This window comes from Peromyscus maniculatus, chromosome 6, assembly GCF_049852395.1.
Source record: "Peromyscus maniculatus bairdii isolate BWxNUB_F1_BW_parent chromosome 6, HU_Pman_BW_mat_3.1, whole genome shotgun sequence".
Classification (NCBI taxonomy): Eukaryota; Metazoa; Chordata; class Mammalia; order Rodentia; family Cricetidae; genus Peromyscus; species Peromyscus maniculatus.
In genome coordinates, this window is record NC_134857.1 from 7662931 (window position 1) to 7686277 (window position 23347).

The window sequence follows — 23347 nt, forward strand, 5'->3', positions numbered from 1 at the left end:
AGTAAATGGAATAGAACAGCTCTGAACTATAGCTTACTTTTCCTGGTTTGGTCTGACAGAATGATTGAATGCTTTTGTACAAAAATCAGAGCCTTAAAAACAAGGATTTGGTGAGATTGTAAAATGGTGTGCCACTTTGGCAAAACAGTTTGGTGGTTGGTCAAAATGCAAAACATTGTTACTCTGTTACTCAACAATTCTACCCTTAGGAATATATCCTCAAACTACTGAAAATGTGCACCTATGAAACATGTACATGAAGGTTTACAGCAGTGTGTTGCTAATAGTAAAAAAGTTAAAACAACTCAAATAGCTATCAAATACTGGAAAGAAATAAAATGTGGCTTATTCATATAAGAGAATATTATTAAGACATAAAAATGAATGAGAAACTGACAGATTAAATGACTTTGGTGAACCTTCATAATTTCATTTGTAGATCTTTCCATTTCTAATTTATAAATACATTTGGGGTTATAAATTATAAATGTACTGCCTCCTGTCAACATTGTATACTTCTATTTGATGATTTCTGTGTCAAACATTATATGGAAATGTTTCCAAGTATTTTCTGTATTAACTGTGAATGAATAGAACAAAATAAATTGCCTGTGATGGAAAAAAATTAAAATGATAGCCATAAAGATGAATGATGCCTCTTGATCCAAAACATCCAGGGCCTACTTCTTCTATTTCTCCTACAAACTGTTTGCATAAACAGGGGCCTGGAGACCCTGTGTTCTTCTCTCAGCCAGTAGGCAGAATTGTGAGATGTATACAGGGAATCCTCACAACAAAACTTGGGGTCATGGGGTGTGGCCACCCCCTTCTGGGGAAACAAGGAACTGCAAGCACTCCAGAGACCTTGGTGGATGCAGGTAGCAAGACAAGTGGGTAGTAAAAGACACCTTCCTATTTGGCCAAGAACAGCACCTGAAAAACCGCTGGCTGGAATCTCCAGTGTGAGTTCACACCACTGTCATGAAGAATGAAAACACACGCAAAGAAAGCCTGTCCTACTTTAAAGACAAAAGCACTGGAAAGAAAGAATGAAGGCTGAACATGTCAAGTCTCCAATCCTCATCTGTAAAACAGAAGACGACTTGATATGGCGATTTTGGAAAGAGACACTGGTGCCGTCAGTCAAGGCTTGATAGCCATAGCCACAGCCATGAGTCAGCTTTCACTCATACTTCATGCAGTACTGGAGACCAAACCCAGGGCTTCATGCGTGCTGGGACAGCACTCTGCCATTTTCCAAATCCTCAGCCCTACATCAGCCTTCTAAAAGGACTGAAAGTAAAAGCACACTTCAGCTGGAGACTGAAGACATGGCTCAGAGGTGAGTGTGTGTTTAGCTTACTGAACACCACCACCAGCCCCCGTAAAAAGGCACACCAGCCTTAGGAAGCACCTGTGCTTTATATCCCTACTTCCCAGTGTTAATAAAACAGCACTCTAAGGAAGTTTAGCGAATGTGTCTCAAGTGTGCATGTGTGTCTGTTTGTAGTTTTAAAAAGCAAGACATGCACCCCCAAAATAAAGCAAGATGTCATATCATAAACTTTAAGACTAGTTTACTAAAATTTGTTTATTGTGGTGCTAACATTTTTTGTATGATTGGTTCAGTATTTCTTAAAGTTAAAATTCCAAGTAGTCCCGAATAACCCCATCTGCAATGATGACTACATTGATGACTACAGTTCCTGCATATTCACAGGACTGCTGCACTTTCACCTGCTACACAAAGAACTCAGCAGCCTATCAACACTGTCATTGTAGGGATTCACAAATTCCCAGACCTCTAGTTCTGGTAAATCTCACCAGATGGAGCTGAAAAGCCCACGTGGAATACGTCACCTGAACCAAATGAACAAACAGCTATGAAAGCTTGTGTGCATCAGATTAAAAATACAGAATATTTATTCATTTCTTTCCACTAGAGAGAACACACTGTTCTTAGACAAATGAATTGTCAGTTGTCAGGAGTTGCTTTTGGAGAATGATCAATGAATTCCTTCTCAGGGGTCGGAAATTGAAACCAGGGTCCATCACCCCGGGCACGCATCAGTCTTCGAACTTCCTGCTCCTTTAACCTGAAACAAAGGAAACAACAACAGTGTGGGAATGGGCACATCAGCAGGTGAGCTACTACAGCAGTCAGCACAGAGTTCCTCAGAAAAGCAAACAGAGCCACCACAGGACACAGTTACACCGTTCATGGCACACCAGACACAGAGCTGACCACCCATGGTCCTGTTCACAACAGCCAGACATGAAAGCATGCCATGTGATACTGTTTGTGTTCTGACAGATACACCTTGGCTTGGAGTCAGAGGATGGAGCTAGCCACTACTTAACCACAGAGGTCTGGAGGTCTGTACAGAGAGGAGACAGGAAGTGATAAGGTGGGGCAGAGAGGGGATCTAGGCCTTTTGGAATAGAGGAAGAACGGTGGAGGTAGGAAGCAACTGGCAGCTGCTCCCCTGCTTCTTTCAGGGTTTTACCCCATATCTGACTCCTGATTTTTATTGATAAAGATTAATTAGATTAGCACATCATCTGGCGTCCAACTTTTGGGTCATAAAACAGTCACTTGCCAGTGGCTTTGCAGCCACCAGCACACACTGAAGCTGCACACGAGAGCTGCGTCCACCGGAGTCACCTTCCCACTGGCCAGGCTTTCCCTTTCTTCCCCAAGCCCTCCAAGTGAGTCTGGGAGTTTTCTGTTGCAGCCTCTCTGCAGCAATCTCCACAGGCACTTGGGTTCTGAATGCCACTGGAGTTAGCCCCTCACCACCCACCAGCTCTGCCTTCAGGGAGCTCCCACCACTTCACATGCTCCCGTGTGCATTTTTCAGACAGCTTGCTCCCCCTCCCTGTGGGTTTCGGGCTTCCTCAGAACCTCCCCTTTGGGCTGCTGCCATACTAGGTAGCCACCTTGACACCCACTTGGGCTTCTACTGTTCTTGTAACCACCACACACTTAGCTCACAGCTACATGCTAGCAGCTGCAGCTGTCCTCAGTGAAGCCTGTGTTCTCCACTCAGACATGCTCGACAGCAGCAGCCAGCCTCACGCTTCACCGTCATCATCAGATTTGGGGAGACAATTGGAAATTCTTAAAGGGGGAAATTAGTTTTAAAAAAGAGAGAGAGTTCTGTCCCATGTTAAAAAATGGGAAATACTATTACCATGGAGGGAGTTAGGTCTCTGTATGATTACACGATTAGTGGTTTAAAAATAGAACAATTAAATGAAGAGATAATCATCTTAACCCAGATTGACAAAATGTTAGTTATCATTTTGATAATCCTTATTCTCAGTTTGATAATTCTTGGTTTATCTCTAAAAAAAGTTGGTTGATATGACTGCCAAGATACAGACCTTAGAAAAATTTATTAAAACAGATCATAGAGATATTCAGACCCAGACAGAGGAATTTAAAGAAGAACCAACCTCATCATTACATTATAAAATTAGAGAGGAACAGCCCAGTGTTTTCAAACAACCAACCTTAATTTATCCAGTAACCTTACAGGAACAACTGCCAAATAACAGATACCCCCAAGGCTATGTAAGAGCTGGCTGGATTACTGTGGAAATGTTAGACTTGAGGATATTCAAGGAAGCAATAGTCTCATATGGTATGCATTCACCTTTTGTGAAGCAGATATTAAATTCAATCTAAATGGATCAACTAGTAACAGAACTGTCCCATAAGACTGGAGAGACTTGGTTACAGCAGTATTGGAACCTGGTCCTCAATAACAGTGGAGGACCTGGTGGAAAGATGAGGCTAAGACCATTGAACAATGGAGTAGGGCTATAGGCACTGAAATCACCCAAGAGCAACTTCTTGATGCGGGTGATTATGCTGATGTACAAAGACAGTCTCTGTATGTTGACCACACCCTGGCTCTATGCTGTACAGCAGCTTTGAATGCTTGGGACAGAACTGAAGAATTCAGAAAGATAACTGAGTCTTTTACTAAAGTTATACAGGGCCCAAAAGAAACCTTCATTGATTTTTTTTTTTTTTACAAAGACTAGAATGATATCAAATTCAGAAGCTAAACAAATAATTGAATTGTTGGCTTTTGAAAATGCTAATGCACAATGCAAAAGGGTAATTAGGCCTTTAAAGTCAAGATCAGCACCCATAGAGGAATGGATCTGGGATACAGTCAATATTGAATCTCATAAACATGATGATGCTTGGATAGGAGAAATGATTTCTAGAGGCTTGAAGAAAAATCAAAATGTCAAGTATCTTAATTGTGGCAAACAAGGTCACCTAAAAAGGGATTGTAGACAAGGTGTTCCTAGAAACAATGTTTCTTCTAATCCAAACTGAAGACCCTTGCCTTCTGGAGTATGCAGAAGGTCCAGCAAAGGCAGACATTGAACCAATGAATGCAGATCAACAAGGGACAAAGTAACCTTTTGCCATTGGGAAATGCCTTGGGGTGGGGGCTCTTATAGGCCCCCATGTCCAATTTGGTTCAGAACCTGTCACCATAGGGGAAACTCTTCCCCAGAGCAATTAATGGTCCTAATGCCTATTGTAAAAAAAAAAAAAAAAAAAAAAAAAAAAGCTGTTCTGGATTTAGACGATAAAACAAAAAATTCAGGAGAAACCATAAAGCAAATATTTTGGCAAACTTTTATAAATGATCAAAGACCAAAGTTAAAAATACAAATAAATGACATTGTACAGGAAAAGAAAAGCTATGGATACCATCAAAATTGATAAAGATTAGATTCTAACAAGAGAGACCTCTTGATTAGAAGAGGTGATAGTTCATCAACCAGTGTGACCATTCAATCTAAACTAACTTACAAGACTAACAAATGTTTTTCATTTGATCAGACATAACTTGCCAAAAGGGAAACTCCCCAAAGTTAGGGTTGGGGCAGGGTTTTGTTTTTGTCTTTCTAGGAGAATGAAGGCATTCAGTTAAGGAACCTGAGGATCACTGGACAAATGAGACATGTGAAGAAAAGGGACAAATAATCCTGAGAAAATGTCCTAAGAAAAAGAGTAAATTGGACTATTGGTATATCACATTTCCAACAGGATAAAATTTCATAAATCTTCCCAAATGTTTGTTTCTGCTGTTCTCTACAGACACATAATGTAAATGGTCTGATTTTAGTCCCAGTTCAATTAAAAATTAAAGCTGGCTTTGAAGTTGGAGCATGACTCTTTCCTCCTCTAAACCCAAGCATGCTGTTAAAAGGAAAATCCAGGCTGGAGAGATGGCTCAGAGGTTAGGAGCTCTGCTTGTTCTTCCAAAGGTCCTGAATTCAATTCCCAGCAACCACATGGTGGCTCACAACCATCTGTAGTGGGATCTGGTGCCCTCTTCTGGCCTGCAGGGGTGTGTGCAGACAGAACACTGTATACATAATAAATAAATAAATCTTTAAAAAAAAAAAAGGAAAATCCAAAATCTCTGTCTCATGTCAGAAGAGCCATACAATACGGGACAGAAGAAAAACCAAAATTAAAGGACTATTCTATTGCCACTCATCACAATCCTTTGGTTTTATTTTGACTCTTTAGAACTTTTCTTAAGGTATAACTATCTCAAAATTTATAAAATTAATATATACATATTTTAAACTTTTTGTCTTGATATTAATGGTCATATAGAATACTAACTAATTCTAGAAAAAGGCTTCATCTAGCTCCCTGTACATAATTTCGAGTTTGAGTCTCTATCAGATACTAGGAATTAAGTTTTTGTACTCTGGTTGTATGTAATAAATATTGATCCTTTAACTTCTTTTGAGATCTGTTACATATGACATTTAAATGTTTACATTTTCTGAAGTAAACCATGACCTTGCCTAAAAGCAACCACTGAAGTCTCCAAAAGAAGGATGGGGTCCCACAACGATTCCACCTGGATTGTGGCAATGCCACTAAGCTGACAAACACCACCCAAAGATTGGCTTTGGACTACAAACTACTCAGGACAATTTTGAGGTGGCTAGCTGTGATCATCCAGTCTCACAGACTATTCTAACCAGGACTTGAGACAAGCCCTGCACTTTCCCATTATGCTGAGACTGGACAACAAATGATAGAGCTACCTCTCCCAGGACTTGACAATAATCTCAATTTTTTTTCAGGGTCCCCTAAAGATGCCATCACCCTCAGGCAGCAGGAAATAATTTTAAGAACATGACGTCCACATTCCCAAGAGGTGGAGTGGGTGGTGTTCAGTGGGTTATGGATATCTGTCATTGTTTAGTGTGGTTGGTTACAAGTTGTTATTGGTTATGGTCAGGGAAAAAGCTGAACAAAGGAGATTAGATTCAGGGATATTGTTCTAAAAAGAAAAAGGGGGGATACAGAAATAGGATAAAATGGTAGATTGAATCTACTTTTAACCAAAAAAGTGACTACTAGTCTTAAATATTTTACATTGATATGGATTTTTGTATATTGATACAAATTTGAGGTTATTTTTGTATATGTTTCTACTCTTGTTTAAGATATTTTTGTATATTGATATAATTTAAGGTTATTTTGATTAGGACATACTGTACGTACATTTCTACTCTTGTTCAAGGTATTGTACCTATGCAGCTCATTTAACAATGTAATGTAAATTTCTAGTCCTTGAAAGTTATTATAACAAACGATTTAGGATAATAAAGAAATGCAGGTTAGTAGTTAGTCACCTATTACAATCAAACTTGTAGTCAAGTTAAGTTATGTTTTGAAGGTCAAACAGATATACTTTAGATAGATAGGTGGTCTTCAAACACTGCAGAGACCTAAGGAATATGGCGTGTAGGTTGTTTTAATACCATAAGGTTCTTTTTTTTTTTTTTGACGAGACATGTCTGCTCCTGGCAGCACCAATTTACTTCAGAGAAGATGATGGGCATCGAAGAAACTCCATATGGAATTTCTTTGTGGCAAAAGTTAGCCACTGGGCAAGGAAGTGCCCTTGCCTTGGCTGCTGACAGTATGCTGTCCAAATTGGACAAGCAGGACACAAAAGAAAGTGACTGCCAATCCTTGCCAAGAGAAGGTGGGACAGTCCTTCGAAAATCCTGCTTCACAGAAAAGTCTGTCAGATATTCTAGGCCCACAGGCTGAAGATGGATGCCCCAACGTTACAGAGGAACCTTGGGTGACTGCCTAGGCAGCCAGATGTTTCTGTCATTTCTTAGTTTTGGAAGTTGTTTACTCTGCACTTGCTGTTTACTCAGGTAATAGTATATCCTTCTCAGGAATCTGATGGACCTGAGACTGGATAGTTATAGTTATGGGTTTCCTTAACGAATGGTATAAACTGTAAAAGGTTGAGAGACATAAAAAAGCTATTTTGGAGTTGGTAATGCAAGTTAGGATAGAAAGTGAATTAGGTACAACACTTTGGACTCACCAAGATAGGATAGATAATGGAGTATTTTTTCTGAATTTTTCAAATGCTCTGGACTAGACATTGCTAATGTAATTATTACCTGTATATATTTGTATATAGTTATTGTATTTATTGTATATAGTTTTTCTGTTAGTTAAAACCTTCAATATTTATTTAGACAAAAAGGGGGGAAATGCTGTGTGATATGTTGTATTCCAACAAATAAAGCTTGCTTGGAGTCAGAGGATGAAGCTAGCCTCTAGTTAACCATAGAGGTCTGGAGGTCTGTACAGAGAGGAGAACTACACCTTTTGGGATGGAGGAGAAACGGTAGAGGTAAGAATCAACTGGCTGCTACTTTCCTGCTTCTCTGGTATTTCAAGTTTTTACCCTAATATCTTACTCCTGATTTTTATTGATAAAGATTAATTAGATTAATGCTTCAGAAGCAGCCTAGGAGTCTATCAACAGATGAATGAATAAAGAAAATGTGGTACATGTACACAATGGAATTCTATTTAGTCAAAGAAAAATGGAATCATGCCATATGAGAAAAATCCATGAAGCTGGAGATCATCATGTTGAATGATAAAGCCAGACAAGCCTAACATGTCTTCTCTACTATGTGGAATCCAGATTTCATACAAACTGATATATACAGAGATACACAGGACACAAATGTAGATGGAGAACTATTGGGAGCAGAATGGGACCAGTGTGAGGGAGGAAGGACAGGAAGAGATCAGGAGGAGGAGAGAGAATAAGAGAAGGTAAATGGGAGGTGAAGATGAATAATGTACAATGAAATATGTTTATGAAGGTGTCATCAGGAAAACCATTATTTTACACAGTAAAAAAATTAATGAAAAAGAAAACAATCTGACAGTCTTGGCTACAGATTTAATCATTATATACATCATAGTCTGGCTTTAATGCACACAGTCACATGGAGGCAGACATCTACTACACATTTACAAACAAAGTTAGGGACTCTTGACTTTGACCATGTGACTTATGTAGTTAAGGCATCACTTAATCAATTCTTTCCACAGGCCCTGCTCCATGGCTTTGTGACAATGCTTGTCTGTTTTCCCATCTTTACAATGTTAGCACAGTTGGCTACAGAATGCCTACTAATGTGCCCATGTGAGAGTCCTGTCTGCCCTCATGGAAGACCTGCTGCCCTCTGCCTATACTGCTGCTATCATTGTTAGGAAAGGGAACTTCTCCACGAGAAGTGGAGTCTCCCTCACCAGCATCACACTAAATGGCCTACATTTGATATTCAGTTGTTAAAACAGAAGAAGAAATCAGAGCCCCACTCTGTCCTCATCCTCCTTTAATCTAGGTAGTCTTGTCTGCACACGATGCTTTCCCTAGGCCACCTCCAAGGCCATCCCTTCTCCATTAACCCTTGGCCTCATATATTAATCTTCTTATGACCAGAAATGTGCAACTGTATAATCACTTCATAATTGTTAGCCAGCTTTCTAGCCTTACTTATAAGATTATTATATACCTTTGTAACTGTGACCTAAGGAGTATATTTACTCAACTTTTTAAAAAGGACCAGATACAATCCTTTTCCCCCTACTCTTTTAAATATAATTATGCAGAATATGTAACTATAGTAATTAAAGAGAAAGAGTTCATCAATTTGAGGAGGGGGGACATGGGAGGAGTTGGAGTGAGGAGAAGAAAGGAAGTAAAAATGATGCAAATTCAACACTCATCTACAACGTTCTTACCAAAATGAGAAATTAAAAACAAAACAATTTACAGGCCAAAAAAAAAAGGCCAAGGCTGAGGAAATGGCTCAGTCCGTAAAGAGCTGGCCTTGCAAGGTCATGATTTCAACCTCAAAACCCATGTAAAATTATCTGGGCTCATATTCCAATACTGAGGAGGTACAAACAGTCCTGGAGCTTGCTAGCCAACTGTCAGCCTAGTTACTTGACAAGCTTCAGGCCAGTAAGAGACTCTGTCTCAAAATTTAAAAAAAAAAAAAAAAAAAAAATGGTGGACAGAGACTGAGAACAATACCTGAGATTGTCTCTGGCTTCCACAGGCACAGGCACAGGCACACAAACACTTTCTCTCTCTCTCTCTCTCTCTCTCTCTCTCTCTCTCTCTCTCTCTCTCTCTCTCTCTCTCTCTCACACACACACACACACACACACACACTCACACACACACACACACACACACCTACCTGTACACAGACACACATCAAGCAAAACAAAATCAACCAAACAACAACAAAAAAACTAAGGCAATCCCTGGACTGAGAGAAGCATAGTACTTAAGGCACATGTCATCACAGACAGATGGTTAGCTGAAAGGCACAGTGCTAAGCAGTGTGTAAGAGGGCTGCATCTGCACCAAGGTAACTTAATAACTATTTCCTCTAGAAACAGGTTCACAGGGTTACAGATGTAGTTCCTGATGCTCTACTGCGCAGTTCCTAATGAGGTGGGACAGGAGGAAACCACATGTGTAGAATGGGCTGCTGTGTGCAGAGCAGTTTATTTAAGAGTTCCAGGGTTAAGAGCACTGCTGCACTCATGTCTGGTGGCTCTGTAACTTTAGCTCCAGAAGATCTGACACCCTCCTGTGGCCCCCGTGGACCTGCACACACATGGTAAACACACACACACAGAAACATATACCCATAACCATTTTTTTAAAAAAGGAGAGAGTTCCTTCAATATGAGCTATCATCTCCCCAGTCAGCAACACAGTGACACAGTCCTCCTCCTCCTCCTCCCCCTCCTCCTCCTCCTCCTCCTCCTCCTTCTCCTCCTCCTCCCAGGCAAGCCCTCTCCCCAGCTGAAGCTTCACACAGACCTCTAGGTGCTGACACCACTCTATTAATCCCTCCCACCCCTTTCTCCTACCGTAACTCAGCCTTTTCAGCTTCAATCTGGAGAATAGCCAGGGTTCTTTCATAATTCTTTTCGGGACTATCATAGAAAGTTCGGGCAATCCATCTTGATATTGGATGCTAAGGGAAAATTTGTTTAAAATCAATTACCTTCTGGAGGATGTTTGCTTTTCTGGTTGACTACTGTTTCAAATGACTAAAACACTACATGCCAAAAACTTTGCTATGTTTTAAATCATTTTAACCACTAGGTTCACACTTTTTTGCCCCCACTTTTGAGATAAGCACAGAGGTGCAGCATCTGACCGGTCTGCCTCAGTTCCAAGCCTGTGAGCACTGAAGTGAAGCATCTGACTGTCTGCCTCAGGCCCAAGCCTGTGAGCACTGAGGTGCAGCATCTGACTGTCTGCCTCAGGCCCAAGCCTGTGAGCACTGAGGTGCAGCATCTGACCGTCTGCCTCAGGCCCAAGCCTGTGAGCACTGAGGTGCAGCATCTGACCGTCTGCCTCAGGCCCAAGCCTGTGAGCACCGAGGTGCAGCATCTGACTGACTGCCTCAGTTCCCAGCCTGGGTGCTTCCTTCACACTGCACTGAGGGCTACAGCTCAAGCAGGGCAGGAGACAAACCAAATTCTACTGACCCAAATGCAAAGACCTTTCCACTAGAGAGCAGAAATAAGCATAGTCTGTGCTTATTTAGTTTAGCCTATAAAGTTTATCATAATTTTTTTAATGAAAAAAGTACCAAGAATTGTTACTTATAAAAAGAAATTAAACAATACTGTGGGCTAGAAATATGGCTCAACAGTTTAGATCACTTGTTGCTCTTGCAGAGGATCTGGGTTCAATTCCCAGCATCCACAAGTGGCTCAAAAGCATCAGCAACTTCAGTTACAGGGGACCTGATACCCTTCTGGCCACCTCAGGTACCAAGCACACATGTGGAGCACACTCATATATTTAGGCAAAACACCTAGTCATATAAAATAAATCTAAAAAAGAATTTTTAAGTTTAAAATGTATCATCTCCTTGATGTGAAAAACTATATCATAGTTGTCTAATTAAGACATTTACCACAACATTAACAAGCTACCCAACAAGAATTTTCAAGAGCTGTGCAAACCTTGTAATACTCCCAGTGTTCTGGGATGTAGCCTTCTGGGATTTCTGCAAGTTCAGCTTCACCTAGTGAGAGAAAATGGTGATGACGCTCGATTAGCACTGGGTCACCAGCTCCACACCAGCCCTTCCATGGCAGTCAGCAGCCAGCTCCTCAGGGTTCCAAGGGCTGCTTCCTCTAATGTGCTAGACTCACTGGGAAAAGATGAGTCCTCGGAGAGCTCTAGCCATCTTCTAGTGTACAACAGGACCACCAGCATCTCAGCAGAGCCTCCCACCTGGTTCTTATATAACAAGACATACTAAAGGATACACTGTTTGTTTTAACTTTTGCTCTTCTGTGTAGTGGTATTTGGTCCGCCCATGACTCTGGGCTATAGGGCCCAAAGGAGACAGACCCACGTGACCCCTCTCCCTTTCCTTTAAGAAGTCCCGTACAATGGCAAGAAGCATCACCTCCTTTGGGCCTTATAGCCCAAGGTCACAGGCAGAGCAAATACCACTACACCTCTGTAAATCTACCAGATAAAACATTCTAAGACTCAAAATCAATCAGTATTTTAAGATACTGCTCAGAAGACCTTTTACATGCATTCGATGCTTAGAGACTCCAGGATGAATTTTAACTAACTAACTCACTCTCTCTCTCTCTCTCTCTCTCTCTCTCTCTCTCTCTCTCTCTCTCTCTCTCTGTGTGTGTGTGTGTGTGTGTGTGTGTTTCACTCTCTTCCCCCGTTACTCTGTTTTCCTGATCCAGCTTGTCAAAGATGATTTTAGAAAAGGAGATGAAGTGGTCTGAGTAAGAATGGCCCCCCTAGGCTCATATATTTGATGCTTAGTCAGCAGGGAGCAGAACTGTTTGAAAAGATTACAAGGATTAGGAGGTGTGGCCTTGTTGGAGGAAGTGTGTCATAGGGGCTGGGCTTTGAGGTTTCAAAAGCCCACGGCAGGCCCAGCTCTCTTTCTGCTTTTGGATCAGGAAGCTCTCAGCTACTGCTCCAGCACCATGGCTGCCGCCATGCTCCCCACTATGATAATGGGCCAACCCTCCAAAACTGCAAGCAAGCCCCCAATTCAATGTCTTCTTTTATAAGAGTCGTCATGGTCATGGTGTCTCTTCACAGTGATGGGACAGTGACTAGGACAGGAGAGAAGGAAGATGAGGCTTTGGAAGCCACCTTCTCTGTAGAAACGTCCCCACAGGCTCCCACGCTATCTTAGAGGTCACAGAGCTTTTAGGAGGTGGGACTTGGAGGGAGGAATGAGTGACAAGAGAAGCCTTTAAAGGTCAAGGCCACCCTGGTTCCAGCCCGTCTCCTCTGCTCCTGGTGCCCCTCTCACTGCAGCATCCACCGCATGGAAGGCCAGTGTCTCTGAAACCATGACATCTGAGCCATCCTTCCTTCCTTAGGCTGCCTGTGTCAGGTGTTCAGTCACAGCAATGCAAAGTAACCAGTGTAAATGTTCCCAATTTCCTTTTCAGAGTTTGTATATAGGACCACAAATGTTACCGTTTGGAGGAGTGAGGGGCTAGATGAGGGACTTACCAATAAATATGTTCACCAGCGTTATGCCAATTGCAACTGGAATCCCAGTCAACAAAATGTAGAACCTCTATGAGGAAAAACAAAAAGGTGCTCATAATCTTCTTTACTTCTCCTACCAAAATTATCCTCATTCAGTTTCCTTAATATCCTTCTAAACAAACATGTCAACTTGGGAATCGGAATGCCCAATTTCTGTCACATTCCTCTGATTTAGTTCTTAAACACAACTATTACGTACAGTACAATATATTTGAAATGACTGACTTCTTGGCTAAAGCAATGCAATAAAGAAAATTCTGTATTGGAACAAAGTATGAAAACAATAGCATTTCAGATACTGAACGTCAGGGGAGTTGGTCACGGTAAGAAAAGAGGACACTCAGGGGATGTGACAGCACACTCCTGGGAATCCAGCATTAGTAGTGGAGGCAGGAGGATCAGGAGTTCAAAGTCAGCCTTGGCTACATAGTGAGTTTGAGGCCAGTCTGGGGTAACAGACAGATCTGTGTCATTTTTAAAAGAGGGCTAAGAAGAGGTGGTGAGAGCTGGCGGGGGGGGGGGGGGGGGGGGGTTGGGGGGGTCTCAGGCAGTCAGAGTCCTGTCGACGAGCATTTCAGGGGCAATGGCGGAGTCCAAACAACTCTCCATTCTTAAGCCTCTGGATGGTATTTTTTAGACCATGAGATACGGACAAGTAGCATTCTAAAATAAGCAGGATCATTTGCCCTTCTGCTAAATTAGGAATGTCACCTTAGAATCAGTATTCAAATAGCATAAATTAAAAAAACATCACATCCTAAAATAAAGATGCTTCACTAGAAGTCTTCCAGTGGGTCTTTGCTAATTCAAAAACTGTCTTAGTGACACAAATAACCAGCTGACTGGCTTTTAAATTCTGAACATCCTCAGTTTTTCATGGTGCTGGAACGGACCACAGGGCCTGAGGCAGACATGCATTGAGCAGCCACTGCCCACCCAGTGCTGCAGATTTATTTTTATTCTTAAAGAGGAAACACACATTGGACTTCAGACCCCATAACCCTGAGCAAAAGGAATGGCTGGCACCTGACCTGAAAAAGAAAAAGGGTTCTAACTAACTTTAAAAATTCAGTAGCAAATCAGACCTTCTACACAATCTATATCTCCTGAGGAAAAATAAATAGTAATTTTCAAATGAAAGACATTTCCTAAATGGGAATTACCCCTACGCAAACATTTTGTAGTTAAGAACATTTTCAACTCACCAATAACCTCAAGAAGCGATCTTCATAGTATGAAGAAGCTTTGATGACGAACATTTTCTTGCCATGGTCCCCACTGTGCCGCACAGGAGCTGGAAATGTGAGAATGTTTAACAGGGCTCATGCAGGGGATGAGAGAGAAGACGTGGGACATTGTGAATGCATGGACTTTGTTTGCACATCAGAAGTGGTAGGATGCATTTCAAAGACTGACCGGCTGTCTCAAATATAGCTGCTGCTGCTTTTATTTTCTTTTAATGTTTAGTAGTAACCAGGCTGAAGCCCAGTCTTCACACATGCTCATAAGTGTTCTGCAGTTACAGAGTGCTGCTCATTTCAATCCCTGCAGCAGCATCAAGCAATCATTTCACTGTACCTTAGAAGCAGGCAGGGAAGGCAGCTCCTGACAAGCTGCTCACCTTTGCTTCCCCTACAATAAACAAACATGCTAAAGCTATCTAAAAAACAAAGGTGAATAATACCTTCTAGCCAAGAAAGTGGAAAGTAGGAAGCTGCGGCAACACAGATGGACAGGGCTGGCAGTATCTACTCCAATCTCCAGCAGAAACTTGATTATTATAGACTACACAGTCTATCTCGTGTGTGTGTGGGGGGGGGGGGGATTGGGCTAAACTCAGGCCTTTCATACGCTAGCCAGGCATTTCTACCACCAAGCTATACCCCATCCTTCACATCTTGACAAAATCTGTTTGTAAATCATTTCTGACTAAGAATATCCTCCTCCTCAAATCAAAGATTTGGAATGATTTCAGCCTTGTTGGAGATAAGTGGAGGTGGAAAGTGACTCCTGAACCCCTTCTCTGCTCTTGTTCCATGGAAACTGACAAGACTCACCATCCACAGGCTAATAAGCCCAGGAGGACCACTACTATTCAGAAGGGATGGCTATGCTGCTGCTCAGATCCCCACTGACGAAACTGCAGTCATCACAGCAAAGAAAATGCAAAAATGAACCCAACTGAGAGCCCTAGATGGCGACACTAGCAGACATAAGAAAGAACAGTACCCTTTATTCATGTTTAACGTCTAGGAACACACCCCTTTCAGGACCACAGAACATATATTCTGCAGGAAGCCGATGCTGTTCCATCTGACGACATGCTCCCTTTGAAACACTACACACCCAGGAATGTGCACAATTATCCTCTGCTGTCAGCATCCATGAGGAACTAGTTTTGGGTCCCATGGACAACAAAACCTCCAGATGATCAAGGACCTTAAATAAAATGACATCAGCATAATAATCCACACACATTCCCCTATATACTCTAATTTCTAGATTTATAATACTGATTACAGTGAATACCATGTAAACTGTTGCTACATTGTATTATTTGGGGAATAATACCAAGAAAAATGGTTACAGGAGCAATTTATTTTTCCAAATATTTTCAAACCATAGTTGGCTGGATCTGAGAATCCTGGCAAGTAAGTGAATACAGAGGGCTACAGTTGGCCAGGTGTGATGCTGCTGCTGCATGGGTACAGAGGACCAAGTCTACCTGCTATTATTCCTGTCACTTCTAACTATGTTTTGAAGGTAGGATCTGTCTTGATTCTTGAGTCACCTGAAGCAGCTAACAGTGGGTTTAGGAAGTTAATTACCCAAAGAACTTACTAAGTACAAACCATACTAGTAACACTACAGAAGTAACAAGATAAGAGACCCTGACATGTCTTCACAAACCCTTTTAAAAAGTTACCATCACGGAAGAAAGTCAGCTGGATGATACTACAAACCACTCACTAGTCACTACGGACTGAGATGCCCATTTGTGTGCAGGTCCTCTGCCAGGCCTAGAGTCTAAGGTGGATAGAGACCCTGCTGGGAGAAAAACAGAGGACAAGGGATCTCAAGTCTATGAGGGCAGCAAAGGGAAGAAACAGAACAGCAGCAGAAAACAGGCCCAGAAGGAAGAGCCAGTTCAGAGAGGCAAGTGGAAGGAGCAGAGAACAATCACTGTTCACTTAGGGAAGAAGTTGGTTGGGTTTGTTCTACCTGCGCTGCGTAGTTTTGTGTCAACTTGACACAAGCTAGAGTCGTTGGAGAGGAGTGAGCCTCAACTGAGAAAATACCTCCATAAGATTGGGCTGTAGCAAGCCTGGTGGGGGGCATTTTCTTAATTAGAGATTTATGGGGGAGGGCTATGCCTGGTCCTGGGTTCTCTAAGAAGCAGGCCGAGCAAGCCATGTGAGCAACCCTTCCATGGCCTCTGCATCAGCTCCTGCCTTCAGGTTCCTGCCCTATTTGAGTTCCTGTCCTGGCCTCCTTCAGTGATAGATACAATGTGGAAGTGTAAACCAATAAACCCCTTCCTCTCCAATCTGCTTTTGGCCATATTTCTTCACAGCAACAGAAACTCTAAAAAAAATTGGTACCAGGATATGGAATATTGCTGTGACAGACCTGATCAGGTTGTTTTGGGGGACATTTGTGGAAGGACTTTGGAACTTCAGAGTGGAAAGTCCACTGCACACTCAGAGCTCAGGGAGCTGTTCTGTAGGAGCTGGGAAGATAGGAATGTTGAGAGCGGTACAATCGATGGAAAAATGGCTTGTGAAGTTTCAGAGGGAAGCAATGACCCTACTGAGCCTTTTGTGTGAAGAAGCTGAGGTGTCCAGTCAGCTGCAGTTGAGGAACTGGCTGAGATTAACAACAGACCAGAACCACTAAAGTATAACTTTTGCTTTGCTGGGACAATGGATGCTGGGGCTAAAGAGTCGGCTATATATACTTAAGAGGAGACCAGTCTTCTTGAAGTGTTTCCTCAAGGTCAGCACATGGAAACTGTGTTCCAGAGCAACCAAAGTTGTACCTCATGCTGGATGTAAGAGTCACCCAAGTGGTAATGGGTTTTGAAGGCATGAAAGGGTCATGTAGAGCAGCTGAGGCTTGGCACTGGGAGGCACGGCTGGAATCCCTGAAGAGTGCAGGAGAGGCTATTGGTGAAAGTACAAGGAACCCCAGCATTTTGGAGATGCTAGTACCATAGGATGAACACCAAGAAGAGCAACAATGGAGGAGTGGAGCCAGCAGGAGCCTAGAATACAAGCTGTGTGCACTGCAGAGGGCAGAGCCAGAGAAGAGACCTAAGCCCTTTGGAGAAGCCCAGAAGACTACAGCCCAGACATGGACATTGAGCTACTTACACTGTTGGAGTTCAGTTTTGTTTTGTTCAGATTGTGACTGTACCCTGATTCTTCCCTCTTCAAGTGAGAAGGTACTTAATATATTTCTGATTTTATAGGAAGTCACAATTAAAAGTCTGAATTTTAAACAACTTTGGATTTTTGGATTTTAAAAGAGATTGGCTATTTTAAAAAGACTGAATTTATAAATATTTGAATTTTTAAAGACTGTGTGACCTTTAAAATTTGGAATGTTTATATTGTAATGTTGATATTAATGTGTGATCTTGGGAAAGAACAAGAAAGGAAAAGTTATAGCTTAACAGAGATGTGTGTGTATGTCAATTGTGCTGGCTACTTTTATGTCAACTTGAGACAAGCTAAAGTTATCTGCAAAGGAGGGAACCCCAATTGAGAAAATGCCTCCATAAGATCCAGCTGTGAGGCATTTTCTTAATTAGTGACTGGTGGGGGAAGGCCCAGCTCATTGTGGGTGGTGCCATCCCTGGGCTGGTGGTCCTGGGTTAAAGCAAGCAGGCTGAGCAAGCCAGTAAACAGCACCCCTCCAGAATTTCTGCATCAGCTTCTGCCTCTAAGTTTCTGCCCTAGCTTCCTTCAGTGATGGACTACAGTGTGGAAACATAAGCCAAACAAACCCTTTCCTCTCCAACTTGCTTTTGGTCATGATGCTTCATCACAGCAACAGAAATCATAACTAAGACACAACCTAAAACATGCAATCCATCAAAAGGATCTCTGAGAAGCCCCAGAATCTAGATTCCTGTAAATGCCTTGAATGGGGTACAGACAGTGTGGTGGTTTGAATAAGAATGGCCCCCATAGACTCATATTTGAATGCTTAGGGAGGGGCATTAGGAGGTGTGGCCTTGGAGGTAATGTGGGGGGGGGGGTCGGCTTTGAGTCTCAGAAGCCTAAGCCAGGCCCAGTGTCTCACGTTTCCTTGCTGCCTGCCTATCTAGATGTAGAACTCTAGTCTTCCCCAGTGCCCACCTCTCTCTTTCAATTGGGGAACAGTGGGAGGACTAAATTATATGTAGCTTTAGTGAACAGCCATTACAACTACATAGCAAACATAAAAAACAACAGGCACTTGGGAGGCAGCGACTGGAGGAGAGAATCTTAAGTTGGAGGCCAACCAGGGCCCCCCAGTGAGACCTGTATCAATGCTTCATGCCCCCAAAAAAGAACAACAGAAGAAAGCTTGGACTGGCTGCATTGGAGGAATATTACTGAGGTTAGCAAAGTGAACTGCTTTCTCTTTCTTAACATCATTACCTAATTGTTTAACAATTACATTTGGTTAAATATGCCTGATAAATGCTACTCCCATCAACTATTCTGAAATCTACTTCCCACAGCACTGAGGTCTCTGTTTGCTGATGTGGGAGGGCCATCTGCTCACATTCTGAAAACAAAGGATACGCACAGCTTACAGGCCTAAGTCTTCAATAAATGATTTTTTTAACAATTATTTTTTAGGTGTGTGTGGGTATATGCAGGTGAATGCAGTTGTCTATGGAGGTAAGACACATGGGGTCATGTAGTGGAAATCTACTAGTCATTGTATCTAGGGTAAACATTAAAATGCAACAATTGTTTCTCACTGTATCTAGGGGTAACAGTAGAATGTATTAGTGTTTGTTAGAGGTACCTAGACCTTGAAGAAATCATAGTAGAGACAATGATTATTGTCTATGATTTATAGTGTTATTTTTCTAAGGAAGTTTTCCATCCATTGCATGGCTTTGGTCACAAGACTATCCAGGCACACTTGAAGTATCTTGAATTATTGGATACCACAAGCAGTACACAAATAAAGACTAAAGTTACAGGGCTGTGATGATTTCCTTCAGAGAACATATAGATCAAAGGGGCTTTGGTATGAGGAACTTGTGCCCAAATACAACCTTTGTGTACAATCAATAAATATGAATTTCTGAACAGAGGTTCAAGGTTCAGCTCACAGAAACTGTTCCTCCCTGCTGCCAGAGAGCCTAAAATTACATTCTGGGGTGACTCTCCTTTGAATGGCCTGTGCAACACAGAACACCCAACAGGGTCCCTCTGAAGCCAGAGTTATATAGGCTGTTGTAAGATATGCAATGTGGGTACTGGGAACTGAACCCAGGTCTTCTGGAAGATCAACACTATTAACCACCAAGCCATCTCTCCAGCCCCCTCCAATAAACAGTTTTAAATATGCAAATCACTCAGGAAAGTTATTTAGAGTTTGCTGACCATAATTGATGTCAAGATTAAGAAAATGTAGCAACTTTGTTTCAAACCATCAAAAACTGGTCATTCACCATCTTTCTCTATATTCTCAGTTTAAAGTACCATTTTAATTATCTGGTCCAAGAATCTAAGTCCTCTTCCTTACACCTGTCAGTCTTTCATCACTTACCAATGACAAATTGATAATGATTCTAAGAAGGACTAGTGAGGTGGCTCAGAAGGGAAGGGCATTTGTTGCCAAGCTTGAAAACTTGAGTTTGGTCACCGGATCCCACACAGTGGAAGGAGAACTGATTCCCACAAGTTGTCCTCTAACCTCTACATGCATAGGCACTTGAGCTTTGTATCCAAGCCCCCTCCACCCCAATTAGGTCCTGACCTCCTTTGGCCCCACTCTCAGCACCTAGATCTTCCAAAAGCCCCACATCCAGACAACAGAAAACCCACCCACTACTTCTGCCAGTTTTGATTGTTAAAACAATTCTCATATTCATTTTACACATTGTACATTCCTTGTCTGAGTTCATAGTACTTTGTTCATATAGCGTTCCTCTACCTGAAAAATATCTGTGATATATTAGCTTTATAATGGAAAGGGATTCAGTGTTTCCCATTCATAAGATGCAAGCCTTGCTGTTTGAGCCTGTGAAAAAGCATGATGGGGAGTATGTAGAAGAATAGACTGTTCATCTTCTAGTGGCTGGGAAGCAGAGAGAGGAAGAGGAGGGGCTGATGTCCCAATATTCCCTTCAAGGGCACAACTTCAATGACAGGAAGCCCTTAGATTGGAATTCCACCTTTCAGATGCTCAATCCAACTACTTGTAAGATTGGGACAGGAGCACCAGAGGTTCAATGCTGTGGAACAATCTTTGTACATTGTAAAGATGTATTACTCTCATTGGTTAATAAAGAGCTGACTGGCCTATAGCTGGGCAAGAAGAGATTGGGTGGGAGAGCCAGACTAGGATGACATGGAAAGAAGGGTGGAGTCTGAGAGTTTCCAGCCAGATGTAGAGGAAGCAGGAAGTATACAAAATGAGGTAACAAGCCATGAACCACATGGCAGCAAGTAAGTAAGTAGAAATGGGTTAAGTTACAAGAGCTGGTTAGTAATAATCCTAAGCTATTGGTCAGGCTTTTACAATTAATAACAAGTCTCTATGTTAGTTATTTGGGAACTGGCGGGTGGGAAAGAAAAGTTCACCAACAGTTCAAAGCCAGCCTGTAATGCAGAGTGTATTCAAAGCCAGCCTGTAATGCAGAGTGTATTCAAAGCCAGCCTGTAAAGCAGAGTGTATTCAAGACCAGCCTGGGCAACTTAGTGACACTCTGTCTCAAATTTTTATAGAGTAAAGAGAAAGGAAAAGAGGGTTTAGGGATGCAGCCCAGGGGAAAGAACTCAGCTGACTAGCATATGCAAAAGTTTGTATTTCATCAGCAGTACCAAAGAAATAAGCAAATAAAACAAAGGGCCAATTTCATGCTGTGTGTATTTGATGACTTGTTTTGAAAAGACTAATGTATGGGTGCATGGTGCTAGAAACATTTCTTACTCAACACTTCTTCACAACTACTCTGTGAGATGTCTACAATGATCATCTTCCAGATGAGGAAATGAAGATCATGACCTTCAGCTTCCAAGAGGTGCTGACTCAAGGTCATAGAGCTTCTAAATTCTGCAACCAAGACTTGAATCTAGGCAGTCTAGCACCAGAGAAAAGATGGGTGAGGGGGTTAGCAATCTTTCTGGAGACGGTGACACAGTGTGCCTGTGAAAGCAGTGACACAGTGAATCAGTCACTGTCAGAACAAGCAGTTAGAAGATGTCCCCTGTTCTCATTAGAGGACCTGAGACATCCTCCTGGTCCTCTCAAAACTGCAGAAGTGGGGAACAGTGCAGAAAGAGAAGAAACATGGGACTCTTACCCACTATAGCTAGATACCATCAAGCACCCTTTGGGGGAGGAGTCGAGGGATCTCTACCTGGATATCTGAGGATATTTGTAATAAAAATGATTTGTGAAAAGATTTTTACCAAGTAGTGTTAGCACATGGAGTTTGCATGAAATTTAAATTCCTGCTAGAAATTTTAAAAGCACTGATGGTTCCCAGAAGGTCTCTATGCATACGGCCTCATTACATAACGGAGCCACTCAACGTGAGAGAAAAAAGGAGGGAAAATGGGACGAGATGTTTAGAGACTGGAGAGAATGGTTTTGGTTTTAGGGTAAAAATTTTATTTTTCTGTATTGCACAAGGCAAATTAAACTGTCTATCTCTGACCAACAGGATTAAACGAATTAACACGTAAAGCAGTGCCTGGCACTTAACAGATGCTCGATAAACTTCGGCCACCATTATTGCTAATGTAGTAAAGTGTCGAATTATTTTTTAATATTAATTAAGTAGATTTCCTCTTTTGTAAAATGAGGGACTAACATTACATTACTTTCCAGAGTCTTTGGAGCGAGAAAATAGATCGAATACTCAGCATGTAGTATTTAGCTACGTTTACTCTTCTAGAAAGCAGAGGGACCCGGGTCAGGTTCCTAAGCCCTCACTATGACTGTCCTGAGACCTGAGCTCTCTTAGGCTCTTTTCTAAATAGCAGTGGTCCTTAACTTTCCAATTGCTGCGACCCTTAAATACAGTTCCTCGTGTTGTGGTGACCCCAATCATAAAATTATTTTTGTTGCTACTCCATAATTGCAATTTTGCTACTTTTATGAATCATACTGTACATATCTGTGTTTTCTGATGGTCTTAGGAGACCCCTGTGAAAGGGTCGTGACCCACAGGTTGAGAACCACTGCAAGACAGTTAAGCCTGCATTAACACAAAACAGATACAATCTGGGCTGAACTCATTATCGAACATTCATTCAATCTGTCTTTTAAAAAACAAACATAAAACATTTTTGTGGGCTTCTAAAATGTCGTGAGCTCCTCAGGCAGTTACCACTGTGCCTAACGGAGCTGTCACCTCGCGCCTAGAACATCATTGCAGCCTTCAACTCAGTGCGCTTCTCAGCAGATTCCTGTCTGCGGGTTAGAACCAGCTGCGGGTGCCACCTCTCCAGATTCCGCTGTGATCCCAGCGAGGTGGCGCCAGCCTGTGATCCCAGGCCTGGGGCCGGAGGGTGGCAAGTTGGGACCTCCGTGTTGCCCTTGGAGACGCGGGCGGCAGCTGCACGCCGGTCTAGCCTGGCCGCAAGCAAGCAGTGAGCGACAACGAGCTTCACAAACGCTAAGACAAGGCCATCGGTTTCCTGCAGCAGCCCCTCACACAGTCGGCGCCCGCGCCCGCTCCAGAAGCCCCAGGCCAACTCTGTCCCTGCTCCCTCCCTCCGAGGCCCCCAAGGTCACCTGGAAACAGCCCTCCCCCCCTCTCACCCGCGTCTCCAAGGCCTGCACCCACCGACAGTCTTCGGGAAGCTCCGTGTGAGAAAACTCCCGACTCCGAGCCTGGTGCCAGCACGGCGGCCAGACAGCGCTGTCAGCGCGGCAACCGAAGCCCGCTGCAGCAGGCTCATGGCCGCCATGGCTACTCCGGGCAGGGGAGGAAGTGGGGTGAGCAACGGGAGCCGGGAGGGACAATCCACCAGTGAAGGCGAACGCTGGGGCGGCCATGTTGAGTAAGGGCAGAGGCTGGTTCCTGTTCGCTTCACAGATGGGCGCTCGCGGGCAGACGTGACGACATCGTCGATGGGGAGCGCCAAGAGAGCCCACAGACACTATGGCCGATAGTGGATTGGGGCGAA

The 23347-nt window shown here is 42.7% G+C and overlaps 1 protein-coding gene across 1 annotated transcript; it reads right to left on the reverse strand.

Annotated features, from left to right (window-relative positions):
- Nucleotides 1-1900: 1900 nt before the first annotated feature.
- On the reverse strand, nucleotides 1901-23164 carry Ndufb5 (NADH:ubiquinone oxidoreductase subunit B5). The gene is made up of 6 exons (XM_076573887.1): nucleotides 23005-23164; nucleotides 14183-14271; nucleotides 12939-13005; nucleotides 11396-11457; nucleotides 10286-10392; nucleotides 1901-2096 (listed from the first exon to the last, which is right to left on the reverse strand). Exons 1-6 carry the CDS (start codon nucleotides 23126-23128, stop codon nucleotides 1976-1978), a joined length of 570 nt encoding a protein of 189 aa, XP_076430002.1. The 5' UTR covers nucleotides 23129-23164; the 3' UTR covers nucleotides 1901-1975.
- Nucleotides 23165-23347: the final 183 nt, after the last annotated feature.

Bases quoted from the DNA above. Each gene is read 5' to 3' on its own strand.
- Ndufb5 (XM_076573887.1), bottom strand. From the start codon at position 23,128: ATGGCGGCCATGAGCCTGCTGCAGCGGGCTTCGGTTGCCGCGCTGACA. The intron at 13,006-14,182 runs GTGAGTTGAAAA...TTTTCCTCATAG, and splicing joins ATCGCTTCTTGAGGTTATTG to AGGTTCTACATTTTGTTGAC. The intron at 10,393-11,395 runs GTTTGCACAGCT...ATTTTCCCTTAG, and splicing joins AACACTGGGAGTATTACAAG to CATCCAATATCAAGATGGAT.